Raw genomic sequence first — 19,062 nt, 5'->3', positions numbered from 1 at the left:
AATTTCAAATGAAATTTAAATGCGCGCCTATTTATGGATCTCAAGTTCACTAATTAATTAACAGGTGGAGGCACCTTAGGCCACTGAGGACATAACAACTTTGTTATGTTCTGGGAGGTTACTGAGATCGGAGCTGACGCCACCTCCTGGACAGCGAGCAGTTCGTTGTCACGCGGGACCAATTTTGAATTTGAAAACCGTGATAAAATTATTGTTTACTATGATGATCATTATGATTACTATTTAATGAAATTATGGATAAGGATAGATGTTATTAATAAAATAACTTTTATCTAAAGACTGAGTCTTATTATATAGATAAGATTTGATCAGTAACAACAGTTGTGCTCGTCAAAAGTTCTCGGAGAGAAGTGAAGTTGCATCAGACGGCAGAAAGATCTCTGACTCTCCATACTTCGACTTCTCCCACCATTCTCATGCTCACACACATACTTATGCAATATATGTACTCATACATATCAACGTTCTTTCTAATTATATACTTATACATTTATACTTCCTACTAATACACGTACGAGATATGAGCTTACACATCTAGGTTCTTTATTTATCCGTTCTAAGACTTTACTTATTACTTATATTATTTCTATTCCATTTTCCTGTACTTGAATACAACCTTTTAGTTAATTATTCTATATTTAATTATTTAATACGATTGACATTATTATTTATCATGAAACACCATTATAATCATTCTAATGTTATATTTCTATATTTCTATTAATTTATTTATTATACGAGTCACTCTTTATTTAATATGTATATATATTAGGGTGTCCGTTATTTCCCAAATCGATTTCCATTTACTGATCGCCCCCTGAATCTTTAGTTTATGACCTAAAAAAAAATATCCAACACAATGAGGCTCTTAATTTTCACATTAGACCGTGCCCAAATCATTTTATATTTCCCATTTAAATAACATGGGATTTTTAGACTTCTGACTCTTAATTTTTTTTCTCAGAAACAAATGAGAGTAAAAATTTGATCGAAGCATATTCTGATAGGAAATTGAACGTTCTACAAAAAAGTTCTCTTATGAATTTTCGATAAAATAACTCCTTTAAAAGTTATTTAACGTTAAACTTGTGTTTGTTATCAATCCTATAATATTTTTAATTCTATTTTCATTTTTACCGTTTTTGGTTATAAAATCGTTGAAATAAAAGATAGTTGTTATTATCACTAGAGTACCGATGATCATTTATGTAGATTTCATGGCCTAAACAGAAAATCAAGGGAAAAAAAACATTGTTTTATGAGAAATAATAGAAATAACATACCTTTCCTCATACAGACGAACTGTAAAATGAATTAATGGAAAGTGATGAAATAAAGATGTAATAACTTCTTTGTCTATAATATTATAAGCAGATTTATTATCATTTTTGCTTTCTTTCGAAAGCCTTCTAAATAGTCGTTATTGCCCGCCCACGTTTCACATCTAATTTCAAAAAATTTCTATCAATGTTAAATCTTTCAAAAAGTTGTAAGGATTCCAAATTTACTTGCGAATTGTTAACAATTTACAAGTCATTAATGATCTCACCGAAAGAGCAATTAAATCAACTTAAGAGTATATCAACATTTTAACAACACGAGAAGACCAAAAACAATATTTGATTTAAGTTGTAAATGAGTACATAACAAAATATCCTAATGCGACCATAGCTTTCTTAACAAAAAATTATAGAGAAAGCAAGGTTGATAATAAATCTGCTTATAATATTATAGACAAAGAAGTTATTACATTTTTATTTCATCACTTTCCATTAATTCATTTTAAAGTTCGTCTGTATGAGGAAAGGTATGTTATTTCTATTATTTCTCATAAAACAATGTTTTTTTCCCTTGATTTTCTGTTTAGGCCATGAAATCTACATAAATGATCATCGGTACTCTAGTGATAATAACAACTATCTTTTATTTCAACGATGTTATTGCCAAAAACGGTAAAAATGAAAATAGAATTAAAAATATTATAGGATTGATAACAAACACAAGTTTAACGTTAAATAACTTTTAAAGGAGTTATTTTATCGGAAATTCATAAGAGAACTTTTTTGTAGAACGTTCAATTTCCTATCAGAATATGCTTCGATCAAATTTTTACTCTCATTTGTTTCTGAGAAAAAAAATTAAGAGTCAGAAGTCTAAAAATCCCATGTTATTTAAATGGGAAATATAAAATGATTTGGGCACGGTCTAATGTGAAAATTAAGAGCCTCATTGTGTTGGATGTTTTTTTTTTAGGTCATAAACTAAAGATTCAGGGGACGATCGGTAAATAAAAATCCATTTGGGAAATAACGGACACCCTAATATATATTAACAATAATAGTTGAGTTCTTGTGATATGGCTTTCATTTATAAGTAACATTTATTTATTAAATATATCCTTTTCTTATTTGTTTATAGAGTATGCATTTGTTTATAACCATATTTACTGTTAACTATAGAACAAGGGCCTATTCATGATTTTTATGCGTGTGTTTTGGTTAGGTTTTAAGTATCGGGTGACAGGAAACGTTCCAAGACCACTCAAACTGTATTTATATTTCTCTGAATACAAAATAAAGATTTATTTATCTATTTATTTAAAGTTTCTTATAATAAAAATATATAATTTAATAAGTATGTGCCACGACGATTTATTATTTAAATTATTGACTAAATATTGATAAGACGCAATAAGTGTTGTAAGATGTTAATATATAATTTCAAATGAAATTTAAATGCGCGCCTATTTATGGATCTCAAGTTCACTAATTAATTAACAGGTGGAGGCACCTGAGGACATACATGTTTAAAGTTTCTGTCAAATTCCAGTCAGCGTGGCTTTATGGGCAAATTTTAAATACTTATAACCTCAAATATTTTGTTGGAATTAAAATTCCGGCATTGAAAATGTTTTTTAGTTTACTACACAAGGAATCAGTAATCGGAAAAGGTTTAGTGTAGCACCATTTTTATAAATAATCTTAATTGATAATAATGTATTTTTAATTCATCAAGTACTAATTATAGTTATATATTAATTGAACAAAGCTTAGAAGTTACTTTGTTAGTCAACCATTTATGGTAAGTGAGTAAATATTTATTAAATTGATGTATTATATATTTTAATTATTATTACTATTCTAGACAAAGATAGCTGATCTTGATTGACAAGATATAATGTACAAATCTGACATGCAACACGTAGACTACCTTTTGCCAACTTCTTTTAAATCCTCGCGACATTTTCGAAACCGTAAAAAATCCGAGAAATTCGGTTATTCAATTAACGTTGCTGTCAAAAAATTGTTTAAAAAACAAGTTGAAATAAAAAATGATCACTATGAACTACCGAGCTCTGATACTATGTTCACTGAAAGTGCTTGGAGTATAGAAGACTTACAACTATTGAAAAAAAATTTAAACGAAATAAAAAACACTCTAAGCGATTACAACCCAACTGAATGGAGAAATCATACGAGAAATACAAATATTGCGGAAGGTATCAAATGGAGGTTGAAAAGAGATGTTAATCCTGAATTTCTCACTCAAGCATGGTGTAAGTTTTATGAAATAGCTTCCAATTTTCCATTGATACCAGAAGAAACCATTCATAAGAAACAACTCAAAACTATTCACTTATGTGAAGCACCAGGAGCTTTCGTAACATCACTTAATCATTGGCTGAAAATTAACATGCCATTTGTTGATTGGAACTGGAGAGCAACCACTTTGAATCCTTATTATGAAGGAAATTCTTTGTCTGCGATGCTTTGTGATGATCGTTTCATTTTTCACACTATGGACCATTGGTATTTTGGAGCTGATAATACTGGAAACATAATGGATTTGAAAAATTTAGATTTACTTATTGAACTTGAAAAAAATGATAATGATAATGTAATGCTTATTACCGCTGATGGTAGTGTTGATTGTATGGACAGACCGGGTGAACAAGAGACTACTGTGTCGCACTTACAATTCTGTGAAGCAGTGACAGCACTTCATTTATTAAGTACGAATGCTAATTTTCTTTTAAAAATATTCACAACTTTTGAGCATTCAACAATATGTTTAATATATTTTTTGACATGTTGTTTTGACAAAATCATTATGAAAAAACCAGCTACCAGTAAAGCGGGAAATTCAGAAATTTATTTAATTTGTTTAAATTTTAAAGGACGTGATACCATTCAACCATATTTAAATATTTTCAGGAAATATTATGAAAATGGTACGACGCTATCGATGTTTAGAAAAAAAGATATTCCTCATTCATTCATTACGCAAATTGTTGAATATGCTAACTATTTTAAATCTTTTCAATGTGATGAAATATTGAATAACATAAAAACATTTAAATCTACTGAAGATGATTTTCTTTATTTGAGGCGAATAAAAAAAGCAGTTGCTAATTATTACATTCGCAATTATAAACTGAAAAAACTGCCTCACGATAATATGGGAATTGTCGGTGCGACGATTTTAAATCAATGTTATTCAACTTTAAATAACAAATCATTTTATGACTCCTATAACCAAAGACAAAAACAAATTCATATGACAACACTTGAACGTTTGTCGATTCTCAATGAAGAAGTTTGTATCAATACCATCAACAATGTTTATACGTTCCAAGTAAGCTCTAAGTTTTGCCTACACAAAGAAATTATTCTTGTTTGAAATACTATGGTGTCATAGCAATACTGAACCATGTTGGCCACTTGTCGGAAATTGAAATGAACACATGCAGAAATTACTGTGACCATAATAAAATTTTGAATGGTTACAGTAATTTGTATTATCGTTCTTAACAATCAATTAATGATCAATTGATTTTATTATGGCCATAATAATTTTTGCATATGTTTCTTTCCATTTCCTACCGGTGGCGAACATGGTCCGGCATTACTATGACACCATAGCATTTCAAACAAGAATGATTTCTACGTGTACCTTTTAATTTACACTCTCGATTTTATAAGGCGTTGCCTGTGTTAGATTGAAGTACTGCTCCTTTCTCAAGTATAAATTTTAAAAGAGCCTTGGCGGTCCTGATTCACCGTGATATAGGGTGGATTACGGTGAATCACGATAAATCACGGTAAATCACGCTAATAGGGTGAAATTACGGTGATTCACGGTGATTCACCGTAAAGTACCGTGAATGCCCTTGTGGAAAAATTTCTCTGTAAGGACTGAAAGTAATTATTTATAAGTCTGAATAACAGTTCTTAAATTTTTTACTTTTTCTTAAAAAGTTTAAAAAAGTCTTATAAACTCGGAATAACTTCTAATTTGACGTATAAAGTCAGAGTAATTCCAAGATTTCGGACTCTTCCAGAAAAGTTATTTTGAGTTAATAGAACTTACTTGAAGGGTTACTAAGACTTCTTAATACTTTAAAATAGTTTCCTATAAAAATTTGTGCGACTATAAAAATAATTTTTTTGAGTTTTTCTGATTTATTAGTTATTAGATTAAAACTCTCAGTAGAAAATTTGTGCAGCTGTCAAAAGAATTATTTAGAGTTTTTTAGAAAAATAATTGATTTCATTAACACGTATTTTTTTTTGTACTTTGACAAAAATGGTTCAAGAAAACATTAATGTCATAGTGTAGTACAAGATAACCCTATATTACTATCAAAAATGGATTATCATCTCTCTGCTAACATTCAGCGAGTAACGCGTTCCATGAATGCTTCAAGATTAGAGTTTATAACTTCTGAAATAAGTATCTTACCAGGGACACTCCAAAAGGTGGGCGTGATCTAGTGGTGAGCACTGAACTACTCCCGCTGCAGCTGCCTAGCATCATAACTTTTTAAATCAATAATCATTAGGATTAAACATATATTTATTAATTTCGAACACACACATATATATATATATATATATATATATATATATATATATATATATATATATATATATATATATATATATATATATATATATATTTATTCTAAATGAATATATTTTTTTGTGTCTACGTAATATTTATTAGAGTTAATATAATAATATATTGCTTTAATATTTGGGGTTGTTGGCACTGTAAAATAATTTAGTTGTCTATCATATAAATATTTTCTTAACTTAACCAAATGATTTCATTATCTTAGAGAGACAATTATTTATGTCAACCAAATAGAGCCTATTAAATCATTTATTAAAAATGAGAAAATAGATCATGTTGACGTAATAAAATTTAGTTGTCCCGAATAATAGAATTTAACAAAACCAATTTAATTGCCGAAAGAAATTTTTTCTCAGTGTATAAAAATTTCTTGTAAAAAATTTGTGCAGCTGTGAAAAGTGTTATTTGCAGTTTTTTATATTTATTAAAATTTTTAGCGGATTACGTTGCCATGTGCAAAATAATTTGTTGCTAGAAACTTAAGTGTCAAGAGACGAATTGATAATGCCGACGATAATTGATGGTTCAATTACTTGTTACGGCTGGTTATTATTTATACATATATTAAAAGATAAATATAATTGTGGCTCAAACATGTTAGGTAATAAATCATCTGAGTGTAATCAAGAGAAGTAATTGAAAACACAATTTTTTTTTCTTTATCAAATTTATAAAATTTTTTTTAATAATTCCACTCATGTGTCTAAACAGTCATACTATTTTAAAATTTTTTTTAATTTTAAAATCATAAATAATCAACAGTTAAAAAAAATAACATGAATATTTTTTTTTAATTTTAATAAATATAAAAAGCTCCAAATAACACTTTTCACAACTGCACAAATTTTCTACAAGAAGTTTTAATACACTGAGAAAAAATTTCTCTTCGAAAATTAAATTGGTTTTGTTAAATTCTATGAAACTAAAATTTATTCGGGACAACTAAATTTATTACGTCAACATGATCTATTTTCTCATTTTTAATAAATGATTTAATAGGCTCTATTTGGTTGACATAAATGATTCTCTCTTTAAGATAATGAAATCATTTGGTTAAGTTAAGAAAATATTTATTTAATAGACAACTAAATTATTTTACAGTGCCAACGACCCCAAATATTAAAGCAACATATTATTATATCAACTCTAATAAATATTACTTAGACACAAAAAAATATATTCATTTAGAATAAATATATATATATATATATATATATATATATATTTGTTCGAGATTAATAAATATATATTTAATCCTAATGATTATTGATTTAAAAAGTAATGATGCTAGGCAGCAGCAGCGGGAGTGTTCAGTGCTCATCACTAGATCGCGCCCACCTTTTGTAGTGTCCCTCCCTGATTAAAAGAAGCGATTTAAAACGATTTGCAATGTTGAATGCCCATAAGAAGAGGGATTCAAAAGTATTCAAGGTATTCAAAAGCATTAAAAAGTATTTAAAATTTTTTATTTCGAATCGTTTTAAATCGCTTTTTTTAATCAGGGCTGGTAAGATACTTATTTCAGAAGTTATAAATTCTGATCTTGAAGCATTCATGGAACGCGTTACTCGCTGAATGTTAGCAGAGAGATGATAATCCATTTTTGATAGTAATATAGGGTTATCTTGTACTACACTATGACATTAATGTTTTCTTGAACCATTTTTGTCAAAGTACAAAAAAAAATACGTGTTAAGGAAATCAATTATTTTTTTAAAAAACTCTAAATGACTCTTTTGACAGCTGCACAAATTTTCTATTGAGAGTTTTAATAAGTCAAAAAAACTCAAAAAAATTATTTTTATAGTCGCAAAAATTTTTATAGGAAACTATTTTGAAGTATGTAACTCTTAGTAACTCTTAGTTACTTAGTTACTGGAAGTCTTAGTAACTCTTCAAGTAAGTTCTATTAACTCAGAATAACTCTTCTGGAAGAGTCCGAAATCTTGGAATTACTCTGACTTTATACGTCAAATTAAAAGTTATTCTGAGTTTCTAAGACTTTTTCAAACTTTTTAAGAAAAAGTAAAAATTTAAGAACTGTTATTCAGACTTATAAATAATTATTTTCAGTCCCTACAGAGAAATTTTTCCACAAGGGTGTGTACGTGATATCACGGTGAGCTTTTACGGTGATTCGGGGTAAAATCACGGTGATTCACGGTGAATCACGGTGATGTTCTATAATCAAACTATGGAGAGTTACCGTGCCTCATCGAAGTTTCATAATGTATTGCCTTTTTATTTATACAATAACAGTGATTTTCGCGGAATCACCGTGATCTACGACATCGTGGTGAGATCTCGCGTCGATTCACTGTGATTCACCGCAACATCACGGTGAATACTCACGGTAAATCACCGTGAATCACCGTGATTTACGGTAGCATCACGGTGAGCGTTCACGGTGATTCCCGGTGATTCACCGTAATACACCGTGATTCAGGACCGCCAGGGAGGGCTACAATTCTATATATTTCTTCTTAACGTTTTCAAAAATTGAATGAATTTTTTATTTCTCGCTATAAAAATGGACAATTTTTAAAAAATTCGGGAAGTTATTATTTTCACCCCGACTTTCGAAAATCGAATTTTTGTCAGATGTCGACGTTTTAAGGTCTTAGGAAGCTTTTCTGAATATTCTCATTTTAATGTCATGCTCATAAAAAAAATAAACTTCTGATTGATTTTAAGAGCTTGACATTACAATAAAAATAACTAGAAAACAATGCAGAATTCAAAGAAACTTTATTGAAAATAACTTCTAGGGAATAAAATTGTCTACAAAAAAGGTCCCATGATATTTTCTAATAGGTCTGATAGTTTCGCCGGAAATGTAAAAAGATTTCAAAATTTAATATGAATCCGACTTCAACCTCAAATAACTTTTGAACAAATAGATTTATCAAAAAATGATAAGAAACTTTTTTTGTAGAGCATTCAGTTACCTACAAAAACATCTCTGCCAATTATTCCTATGACGCATCGTTAGCTACTTATAAAAATCAGAAGACGTAATAAAAATTTTTTCCATGTTATTTTTATGGAAAATAGAAAAGTGCGATGAGGAACCTCTTAATGTTGATATTAAGAGCTCTAATTTTTACAGGCGTCTTTTTTTATCTTTATGAAACTTTTGAACCTGTTTCCAAGAAAAAAAAAAATTTGTTATTTTTTGGATCACCCTAACATAAATACTAGACCGGTTCAAAAAAATCGACTATTTTTTTTTTTTCAAAACCCGCAGTGAAATATCTTCCTAGTCATAAAAAAGAAGCCTGTGGAAACGGGAGCTCTTAATATCAATTTTGAAAGGTCGCTAATCGTAAATTTCTATTTTACGTTTAAATAACATGGAAAAAAAAACTTTTTTAGTTTGGAATTTTTCTCCTCGGCAATGGCTCATTTTACGAATAAGCCCAGCATATATTTTTGTAAGGAATTTAACGCTCTACAAAAAAAGTCTCTTATCATTTTTTGACAAATCTATCTGTTCAAAAGTTATTAGAGCTCGAACTCAAGTAAGAGTAAATTTTGAGATCTTTTTACTTTTCCGGCAAAACTATCATACTTATCATAAAATGTCATTTAATCATTTTTGTAGACAATTTCATTTTCTACAAATTATTATTGATAAATTTCTTTCAAATTCTGCATTGTTTTCTATTTATTTCCATTTCAATGCCAAGCTCCTCAAAAAATAGTGTTTTGATCGATTTTAAGAGCTTGGCATTAAAATGGAAATAACTAGAAAACAATGCAGAATTTAAAAAAAATTTATCAATGATAATTTGTAGAAAATAAAATTTTCTACAAAAATGATTAAATGACATTTTATAATAAGTATGATAGTTTTGCCGGAAAAGTAAAACGATGTCAAAATTTACTCTTACTTGACTCCGAGCTCCAATAACTTTTGAACTTGAATTGATATTTTCTGAGATATTAGTCAAATAAAATATCAATATTTGTTAGATTTGGTTCGACATTTTATGGAAATTCAATGCTACGTAAACTTCAATAATGAATACTTCAGAAAATATCAATCTTAGTGATTTGGTGCTTAAGACCTTTTTTGTAGAAAATTAAATTTCCTATAAAATTGTCATTTACATTTTTTCTGTAGGTATTGTTGTTTATGAGATAATGAGAGAAAAAACAAGAATTCTATGAAAAAATTCGGTTTAGCGGTCCGTACTACCCAACCCCTATGAGTTACGACTTCGCGGCAATGGTCACTTTTGTAGAGCATTGAATTCTGAGATAATCCCGATTTTGGGCGAGATGATATCATAAAATTCCGTGGATTTATAGAAGTTTAAAAAATAAAAATCCAAGTTTACGTGTATTTTAAATGGGTAATCTTCCCATGCTGTGGTCGAGTACTTAATATTAATGGCTCAAACTCTCAGGGAATTTTTTTGGGGCTATTTCCAACGAAATTTCGGGATGAGAGTGAAAAAAAAATAGTTGCCAAAAAAGAAGCAGTCTAATATATACATATATATATATATATTAGGGTGTTTCATATTTAGGCGATATTTTTTTTTTCTGTCCTACCTGAAAAACTAACAATTTATAGTACAGAAAAAATATTTCCGCTTGAAAAATTTTTTTTAGTTTGGAATTTTTTACCTTGGCAATGGCTTATTGTATGAATAAGCTCAGCATATATTTTTGTAGGGAATTTAACGCTCTACAAAAAAAAATTTCCTATCATTTTTTGATAAATCCATCTGTTTCAAAGTTATTGGATCTTGAAGTCAAGTTAGAGTAAATTTCGAGATCTTTTTACTTTTTCGGCGAAACTATCAGACTTATCATAAAATTTCATAGAATCTTTTTTGTAGACAATTTTATTTCCTAGAAATTATCTCAAATAAATTTTTTTTTAATTCTGCATCGTTTTCTAGTTATTGCCATTTTAATGCCAAGCTCCTAAAAAAATAGTGTTCTGATCGATTTTAAGAGCTTGGCATTAAAATGGAAATAGCTAGAAAATAATGCAGAATTGAAAAAAAATTTATCAGAGATAATTTGTAGGAAATAAAATTGTCTACAAAAAAGATTGCATGGAACTTTATGATAAGTCCGATAGTTTCGCCGAAAAAGTAAAAAGATCTCAAAATTGACTCTAACTTGACTTCGAGGTCCAATAATTTTTAAACAGATGGATTTAGCAAAAAATGACAAGTGACTTTTTTGTAGAGCGTTCAATTCTCTACAAAAATGTATGCTGGGCTTATTTGTACAATGAGCTATTGCTGAGGTAAAAAATTCGAAACTGAAAAAAATTTTTGTCCCCATGTTATTTAAATGGGAAATCGAATTTTTCGATGCGCTAAGCCCCTAATTGACTTAGAATTTTATTTCAAGTGGAAATATTTTTTCTGTACTATAAATTGTTAGTTTTTCAGGTAGGTCAGAAAAAAAAATATCGCCTAAATATGAAACACCCTAATATATGTATATATCAGGGTGTTTCAAAATAAACATTTTTTTTTTTTTCAAGTCTTATGGTCTTAAAAGTTAGTCTTATGTATTCAAAAAATTCTCCCAAAAGATCAGCTCGAAAGCTCAATCCTGCTAAGAGTTCAACGAATACTAATTTTCTCATTTGAATGACATGTAAAAATTTTTTTTTTTGTTTTTTATATTTAAAAGTATGTAAAATTTTTTTTTTTCGAAAATCAAAGTACACGGTCTTGCAGAAAATTAAATTCTCTACAAAAAAGCCCATCAGTGTTTTCTTCGTACAACTAACAGAAAAAAAGTTATGAAGCTTGAAACAATAGTGGATTGAAAAACTTAACGTAAAGATAATTTCCGAAATTAATTACGTGTACATGTTTATACTGTGAATCTATACACTATATATAATCAGTAAGGTGTTTTAAAAAGGTTTCTGAGATTTCACTTATTTTCCGTATAAATTTCGAAAAAAAATATTTTTTTTAAGAATTAAAATTTTTTTCTTTCTGTATTTTTAAATTAAAAAGAAAGTTCTGTTTTCAAAGTAAGGAAAATTTCTCCCATGTGTTGAAAAAAAAATTGACAGTTAACATTAGCTTAGATGAAAAAATCAAAATTTCTATCAAAAAACTGTTCAATATAATGAAAACATGAAGTTATACTATTAACATAGCTTAAAGCTTCATAACTTTTTTTCTGTTAGTTCTCTGGAGAAAACACTCAAAAGTTTTTTTGTAGAGAACTTAATTTCCTATAAGACTATGCACTTCGATTTTCTGAAAAAAATTTTTTTAATACTTTTATTTTTAAAAAACAAAAAAAATTTTTTGCATGCAATTTGAATGGGTAAATAAATATATGTTCAGCTCTTAGTAGAATTGAGATTTCGAGCTGCTCGTTTAGGAGGATTTTTTTTATACCTAAGACTAACATTTGAGACCGTAAGAAAAACATTTTTTTTTTGTGAAACACCCTAATATATATATATATATATATATTAGGGTGATTCGTTTTGAACGACTATTTTTTTTTTCTCACTCCCACTTGAAAATATTGTCATAGACATGGAAAAAAAAAATTCCCTGCAAGTTTCAGCCCTTAATTTTAATTTTAAGTACTTTATATTTGATTTTGAAGTTTTCCCATTTGAAATACATAGGAAAGTTGGGATTTTTTTTTTAATTCTCTATAACTCAGCCGCATTTCAAGTTATCGGGTTGCCGTTTGCGGCATTTTGTAGGTAATTTAATACTCTTCAATAGTCTCTGTAATAGTTTTACTCGAACTCTAATTGTTTTTTCTGTATTGGTTCTGAAAATAATTTTTTTAATAATAGTTTGGGTTTTTAGTTGATATTAACTAAATAATGAAATTTACAGAAAAAGTGCAGATACCGATTTTTTAGGAAATTTTATTCGCTACAAAAAAGGTCCTTTTAGATAAGTGGCTTAAGTTCTCCGTTCACGTGATATAGGGATTTTAGTAATTTTGTAAATAAAATATTTGTCAAAAATTTTTCCGGAGTTCATCAATTTGACCCCTTCTGATTTTAATGACTAGATCAAATTAATGAAAGGAAAATTATTTACTGATTTAAAATTGAAATGAAATAGCATTTAGTGGAATTTTTTGACAAATATTTTATTTAAAAAATTACCAAAATCCCTATATCACGTGAACGGAGAACTTAAGCTACTTAACTAAGAGGACCATTTTTGTAGCGAATAAAATTTTCTAAAAAATCGTTATTTGCACTTTTTCTGTGAATTTCGTTATTTAGTTAATATCAACTAAAAACCCAAATTATTATTAAAAAAATTATTTTCAGAACCAATACAGAAAAAACAATTAGAGTCCGAGTAAAACTATTACAGAGACTTTTGAAGAGATAACTTAAAATGCGGCTGAGTTATAGAGAATTAAAAAAAAAATCCCAACTTTCCTATGTATTTTAAATGGGAAAACTTCAAAATCAAATATAAAGTATTTAAAATTTAAATTAAGGGCTGAAACTTGCAGGGAATTTTTTTTTCAATGTCTATAACAATATTTTCAAGTGAGAGTGAAAAAAAAATAGTCGTTCAAATCGTATCACCCTAATATATATATATATATATTAGACTGGGCCAAAAAAATTGACTATTATTTTTTTTCGTAGCTATATCGAAAATATTATTCAGAATGACAAAAAAAAAATTTCATAAAAGTTTGAGTCCTTAATATCAATTTTAAGAGGTCTATCATCGCTATTTTTAATTTTAATTCATAATTTTATGTTTTACGTCAGAATTGCTAAAACATTGGAGTAAATAAATTCATTTCCACTTATTCTTATGTAAAATTAAATTCCCTACAAAAATGGTCTGACTGAAAATTTTCGTCAGACAAGACGTTTCCGATTAATTAAGCTTAATAAAGTGATATGTTTTTTTGATTTACCATTTTTACTTTTGAATTTTGTAACTGACAAATCAATAAATATTTAATAAAAACGATGACTGATTTTCGAAGGAAATTTAATGCTCTACAAAAAAGGTCTCTTAACATTTTTTGCTAAATTCACTCCTTCGAAAGTTATTAACGTTATTGAAATCGTTTTGACTTAAATTCAATCTAGAATATATATATATATATATATATATATATATATATATATATATATATATATATATATATATATCCGGCTATACCTTTTTATGCAATTTTTAGTAAACTTGATGGAAATTTATAAAATTTTTAAAAATTATTATTTTAGGACTGGATTAACCTTCATAAAATTTTATACAATTTTACCAAATGTTATGAAATAAAAAAATTTTCATGAACGTTTCTTTCACGGGTTAATAATCAGTAAAAAATTATTAAACTACACAAATGACTCACACAACAGTTCAGTTAAAGCATGGACGTGCACAATAGTTTACTAGACATAACTTGAAAAAATATCACGCGAATATGAAGTTTTTTCAATGAGGAAAATTATAAACAGCATACTTCTATGTGTAATGACTTTCAAAGTATTCATTATATTTTTATTTTTATTTTTAGATTAATTTTTTTTATTTTCGCAGTATACCGATGAATGTGAAGAACTTAAAATATCTGTGGGAGCAGCATACTTGAAAAGTCGAAATTCGAAGTTTTGTGAATCACAAATATTCAAAATTTATGATTCGGTGATAGAAATTATGAATACACTTGAACTTGAATGGTTTTACCCTGATAAAAAATCTGCAATGACTTTCATAACAAACAATAAAATTATAAATTATTTATCTTTTCAATACGATTTGGAATTTCATAACTATAACACAGCAAAAAAGGTTTATGACATGATAATAAGACTTAAAGAACATGAAACTCTTGTTCTTATTGGATATTCTCTATTAACTCAATTTAATGTTGGCATACTTTATTTATTAAGTCATACATTTGAACATGTCACTATGGAATTAATTAGTGATTTAGGGTGCATTATAAGACTTGAAAATTATTGTGTTAAGAATCAGACAATCAATAAGTTGAAAGATATTTTACAAGCCTTTAATATAGCAGAAAATAATGGCCAAGATATTATATCTGTAGTACCTATAACTACGTTATGCGGTAAGATGAAAAAAGTATACTTCTTAAAAATAAGTCATAGTTTTTACAGTCGTAATAGTTGTCAATGTTTAGGTTTATATCATCTTGAAAATTTTTATTTTGAGATGACTTTCTCGAAAAAGCATGATGTTACGAATGGTTTAAAGGGGTATTCTAGTAAAAGAAATCATTAAAAATGCATAAAAGCGGACAAAAATTCTTATGCAATCCTTGCCTCAGAAGTTCAATTTAAGAGTGCTGGATGGCGGTGAAAAAACGACGAATTCTTCATGCCTACACTGTATCATTTAATTATTTCATACGGCACTATAATAGGGTACATTATTACATAATCTAAAATCTTATTCCACTAACTTACGAATATTATGGTTAGTTTTGGTTATATACACTGGTCACAAAAATTAAAGGATAGAAAAAAAATCCGAAATTTTTAGGTGATTTTCAACATGCTGTAACTCGGTGAAAAATGGTCGTATAAGAAAATTAAAAAAAGCAAATTGTAGCCTCAAGTTTCTAATTTTCAGATCTGGACCTTAAAATTTTTTATCACGTACGGTTCCGGAGTAATCATAAGAAAACCAACGAAAATAAAAATTTCAAAATTTTTGCTGGTCTTTCAATACTTCTATGGGCGACAATAAATATTTTTGAATAATCCGACCGTATGACTTTTCTAGGAAATTTTATGCCCTTTAATTTGGTGGCCTGAAAAAGTCTCTACGACGATTTGGCGCCGAGTTATCATTGATCAAAGCAAAAAAGTCCATTTTGGCTTTGATCATCAATAACTCCGGATGTATTGGTCGTACAGAGAATGGAAGCAGGGTTTTGAAAACTGGAAAACATTTGTTTTTTTTTCAATTTTTTTCGACAATCAATCTTTTTGATCGAGGAAATGAAGGTTATCGGTAAAAAAAAACATTTTCAAATCGAAAAAATGAACAAAAACCGAGAAACTACCAATTATGGTGATTATTGACAGAATCGATAAATTTAAAGCTTCGGGGCACTAAGAAAGAAAAATCGCAGCGATTTGAAATTTTCAGGGTTTTTTCAGCACGCTTTGAGGTTGAAAAAAAGACGGAAATATCCTTCGTTCATCCGTTATATCCAAAGTTATAGCAAGATTTCCGAATATCCTTAAATTTGTGAATTTTGACCTGTTTTTTACTAAACAATATCGCTTTAAAAAAAATTTTTCTATCAAATGCCACTAATTTTGCCTTATAGAGAATGTTTTCCAGTTTTCAAAACCCTACTTCCATTCTCTGTACGACCAATACATCCGGAGTTATTGATGATCAAAGCCAAAATGGACTTTTTTGCTTTGATCAATGATAACTCGGCGCCAAATCGTCGTAGAGACTTTTTCAGGCCACCAAATTAAAGGGCATAAAATTTCCTAGAAAAGTCATACGGTCGGATTATTCAAAAATATTTATTGTCGCCCATAGAAGTATTGAAAGACCAGCAAAAATTTTGAAATTTTTATTTTCGTTGGTTTTCTTATGATTACTCCGGAACCGTACGTGATAAAAAATTTTAAGGTCCAGATCTGAAAATTAGAAACTTGAGGCTACAATTTGCTTTTTTTAATTTTCTTATACGACCATTTTTCACCGAGTTACAGCATGTTGAAAATCACCTAAAAATTTCGGATTTTTTTTCTATCCTTTAATTTTTGTGACCAGTGTACATATTTTAAAGAATGAAAATTCTTTTACTAATTGACGTAATGATGTATACCTATGTGCTCGAGGTTACTCGTGGGGACTCGTGAAGACTTGCCCGTTCTGTGTACCGTGCATTAACCCCTGCTAATTTTGTCGACAGCGCAATATACGTGTAATATAAGTTATTAATTGATGATAATTTTCTCCATAAATTAAACTTCTGAATTATTAATTGCATACAATGTTGTATGTTATTGGTCTGATAAGTGACAAATCTGGCATGGGTCCTTTCCAGAATTCACCTCTGGTTGTGTCGTGTCTCAAGAGAACTTGTGAGAATTCTATCGTTCTCGCTTTGCTCAGGCGCTAAGATCCTCGCTCGTTCTCTTGTGACACAGCCGAACCTGTCAGCTCATTCTGGAACTGATCCATGTCATAATCTGTGAATTATCTGACTTATATCATTAATAATTATTATGCAACTCATGCCCGAAGAATACTCCGCAAACTGGGTAAAGTCAGCCTCATAAAATTTCGTATGAAAGTACAATCCTTTCTGATTGGTCATAAGTGTGATTTAATACATTTATCCAAAAAATTAAAGGAACGGAAAAATTTTTTTAAATGTTTGCTGATTTTTTAAAAGCTATATTTTTGTGAAAAATAGCCATATGAAAAAATTAAAAATAGCAATGTAAAGTTTGAAATGCCTAGTTCTAAGATCTTCTGGAAATTATTTTTTGAGCCACGGTTATTGCGTAATCATAAGATATAACAGGATGTCTGCTACCTTGGTCGTCCTTTTTCAGGGCGCCACTGGAAGTATTAACGGTTTTCCAGAACCGGGTCGTAATCGTTCAAGGTCGTTGTAAATTTATTTGTAAGAGAAGGATGAGGAATGATAATTTATAATTAATTAACATTTTATTTACAATAACTATTTCAACCTTTATTTAAGTCAACTACCTTTGAAAATTTTTAAACCTTATAGAACTATTTGAGTCAACTACCTTTGACTACCACACACACACACACACATGAGCGCGCGCGCGCTACTAAGTCCCTTCGACTTTGTTTTACACACACACACACACACACACACACACACACACACACACACACACACACACACACACACACACACACACACACACACACACACATACACATACACACGACTTTTCCTAACCTGTACTCCACGCGGTCAACGAGACCCTCTATGTGGCTAAAACCTTATATCTAGGTCATGCGGTCCCCTGGACCTTCTACGCGACTTTTAAAGCTAATTCACGTGGTCACCATGACCCTCTACGTGATTAAAACTTATTCTTTTCACTAAACTTAATAATCAATTTTTACCATATCACTAACTTTATACTTACACCTTTCATCTCACACAGACTTTGAACATTATTTTCCTTACTTTATTTTAATTCGACACTAATTTCCGTTTTAATTTATTTCCGACTTTAAGACCACTACTCAATTAATATAAGTAATTATTTACAAAACTTACATTTTCTTCATATCAATCAATTAATAAATCTGTTTAAACCGATTTTACGCCTTAAAATTCCAATACCAACTCGCAATATGTCAAGAATGAATTTACCACGTTCAACTTTATGGCATTTTTAACGTTAACAAATTATTAATTGAGTTTATTTAATTTATTTGTTTAATTTTATTGTAATTAATTTATTCTAAGATTAATGACTAGTTAATTATGACTAGATCGCAATTGATTTTCCGGTGAATGATTAACACGACCTTCCTGGAAAATTCTAGAAGAACTTTCCGACGCGTGAGTTACACAACCTGCCTGGAAAATTTCTACTGCGTAGTGAATTTGGCCTCCCTGCCTGGATTTAGTGAAACGAATTATGGTTGAGTCCGGTTGTTGCATTAATATTTCATGATAATTGACACGACAATACTCTGTGGATACGACGGTTATTTACGTATTTTAGTTAATAAATATTCCGGCCTCCCTGTCTGGAATATTTTACAAAATACCTATCACAATTTACGTCGATTTCTTTCTCCGTCGTTCGTCGAGTATTTGTTCTGGTCCGTGTCTTGTTCTCTCTCGTCCGTGTAGTTCGTACTGGACCGTGTATGTCTCGTGTATCCTGGTCGTTTCGAGTTCTTTTTTTTGGTTAACTTACTCCTCGTATCAAGTTCTCAGTTTTACTCGACTTTTCCGAAATAATCGTACTCTCCTTCAACCTGCTATTCAGACGCAATGAGTTGCGAGTTATTAAAAAATACCGGCTACTTGCCTGACATTCGACTCTAAGATGGCTGGAAATGTCGCTTGGTTCCAGAAGGAGAAGCCTATTGGCTCTCTCTCGTCTCGGCTGCGGTTTTGTCA

At 29.3% G+C, this 19,062-nt stretch overlaps 2 protein-coding genes across 3 annotated transcripts in view; one reads left to right on the top strand and one right to left on the bottom strand.

Annotated features, from left to right (window-relative positions):
- Positions 1-2,864: 2,864 nt before the first annotated feature.
- The window catches only part of LOC130669383 (cap-specific mRNA (nucleoside-2'-O-)-methyltransferase 2), a 29,558-nt gene continuing 13,360 nt past the window's right edge, over positions 2,865-19,062 (top strand). The window contains exons 1-3 of one of the 2 annotated variants that reach the window (XM_057472254.1): positions 2,865-3,102; positions 3,166-4,656; positions 14,481-15,015. In XM_057472254.1, coding sequence (XP_057328237.1) covers positions 3,199-4,656; positions 14,481-15,015 — 1,993 coding nt within the window. In that variant the 5' untranslated portion in view covers positions 2,865-3,102; positions 3,166-3,198. Of the gene's footprint in view, positions 3,103-3,165; positions 4,657-14,164; positions 14,191-14,480; positions 15,016-19,062 lie in introns of those variants that run through there. The other variant, XM_057472255.1, reaches the window with a different exon arrangement.
- LOC130669381 (phosphatidylinositol 4-phosphate 5-kinase type-1 alpha) overlaps positions 3,721-19,062 on the bottom strand; it is a 350,783-nt gene continuing 335,441 nt past the window's right edge. The window contains exon 17 of the mRNA XM_057472248.1: positions 3,721-3,850. Coding sequence (XP_057328231.1) covers positions 3,818-3,850 — 33 coding nt within the window. The 3' untranslated portion in view covers positions 3,721-3,817. The remainder of the gene's footprint in view (positions 3,851-19,062) is intronic.

The sequence above is a fragment of the Microplitis mediator genome, chromosome 6 (genome assembly GCF_029852145.1).
Source record: "Microplitis mediator isolate UGA2020A chromosome 6, iyMicMedi2.1, whole genome shotgun sequence".
In the NCBI taxonomy this organism is placed as follows: Eukaryota; Metazoa; Arthropoda; class Insecta; order Hymenoptera; family Braconidae; genus Microplitis; species Microplitis mediator.
The sequence above is the reverse complement of the archived record's forward strand: the minus strand, read 5'-3'. Positions and strand labels throughout refer to the sequence as shown.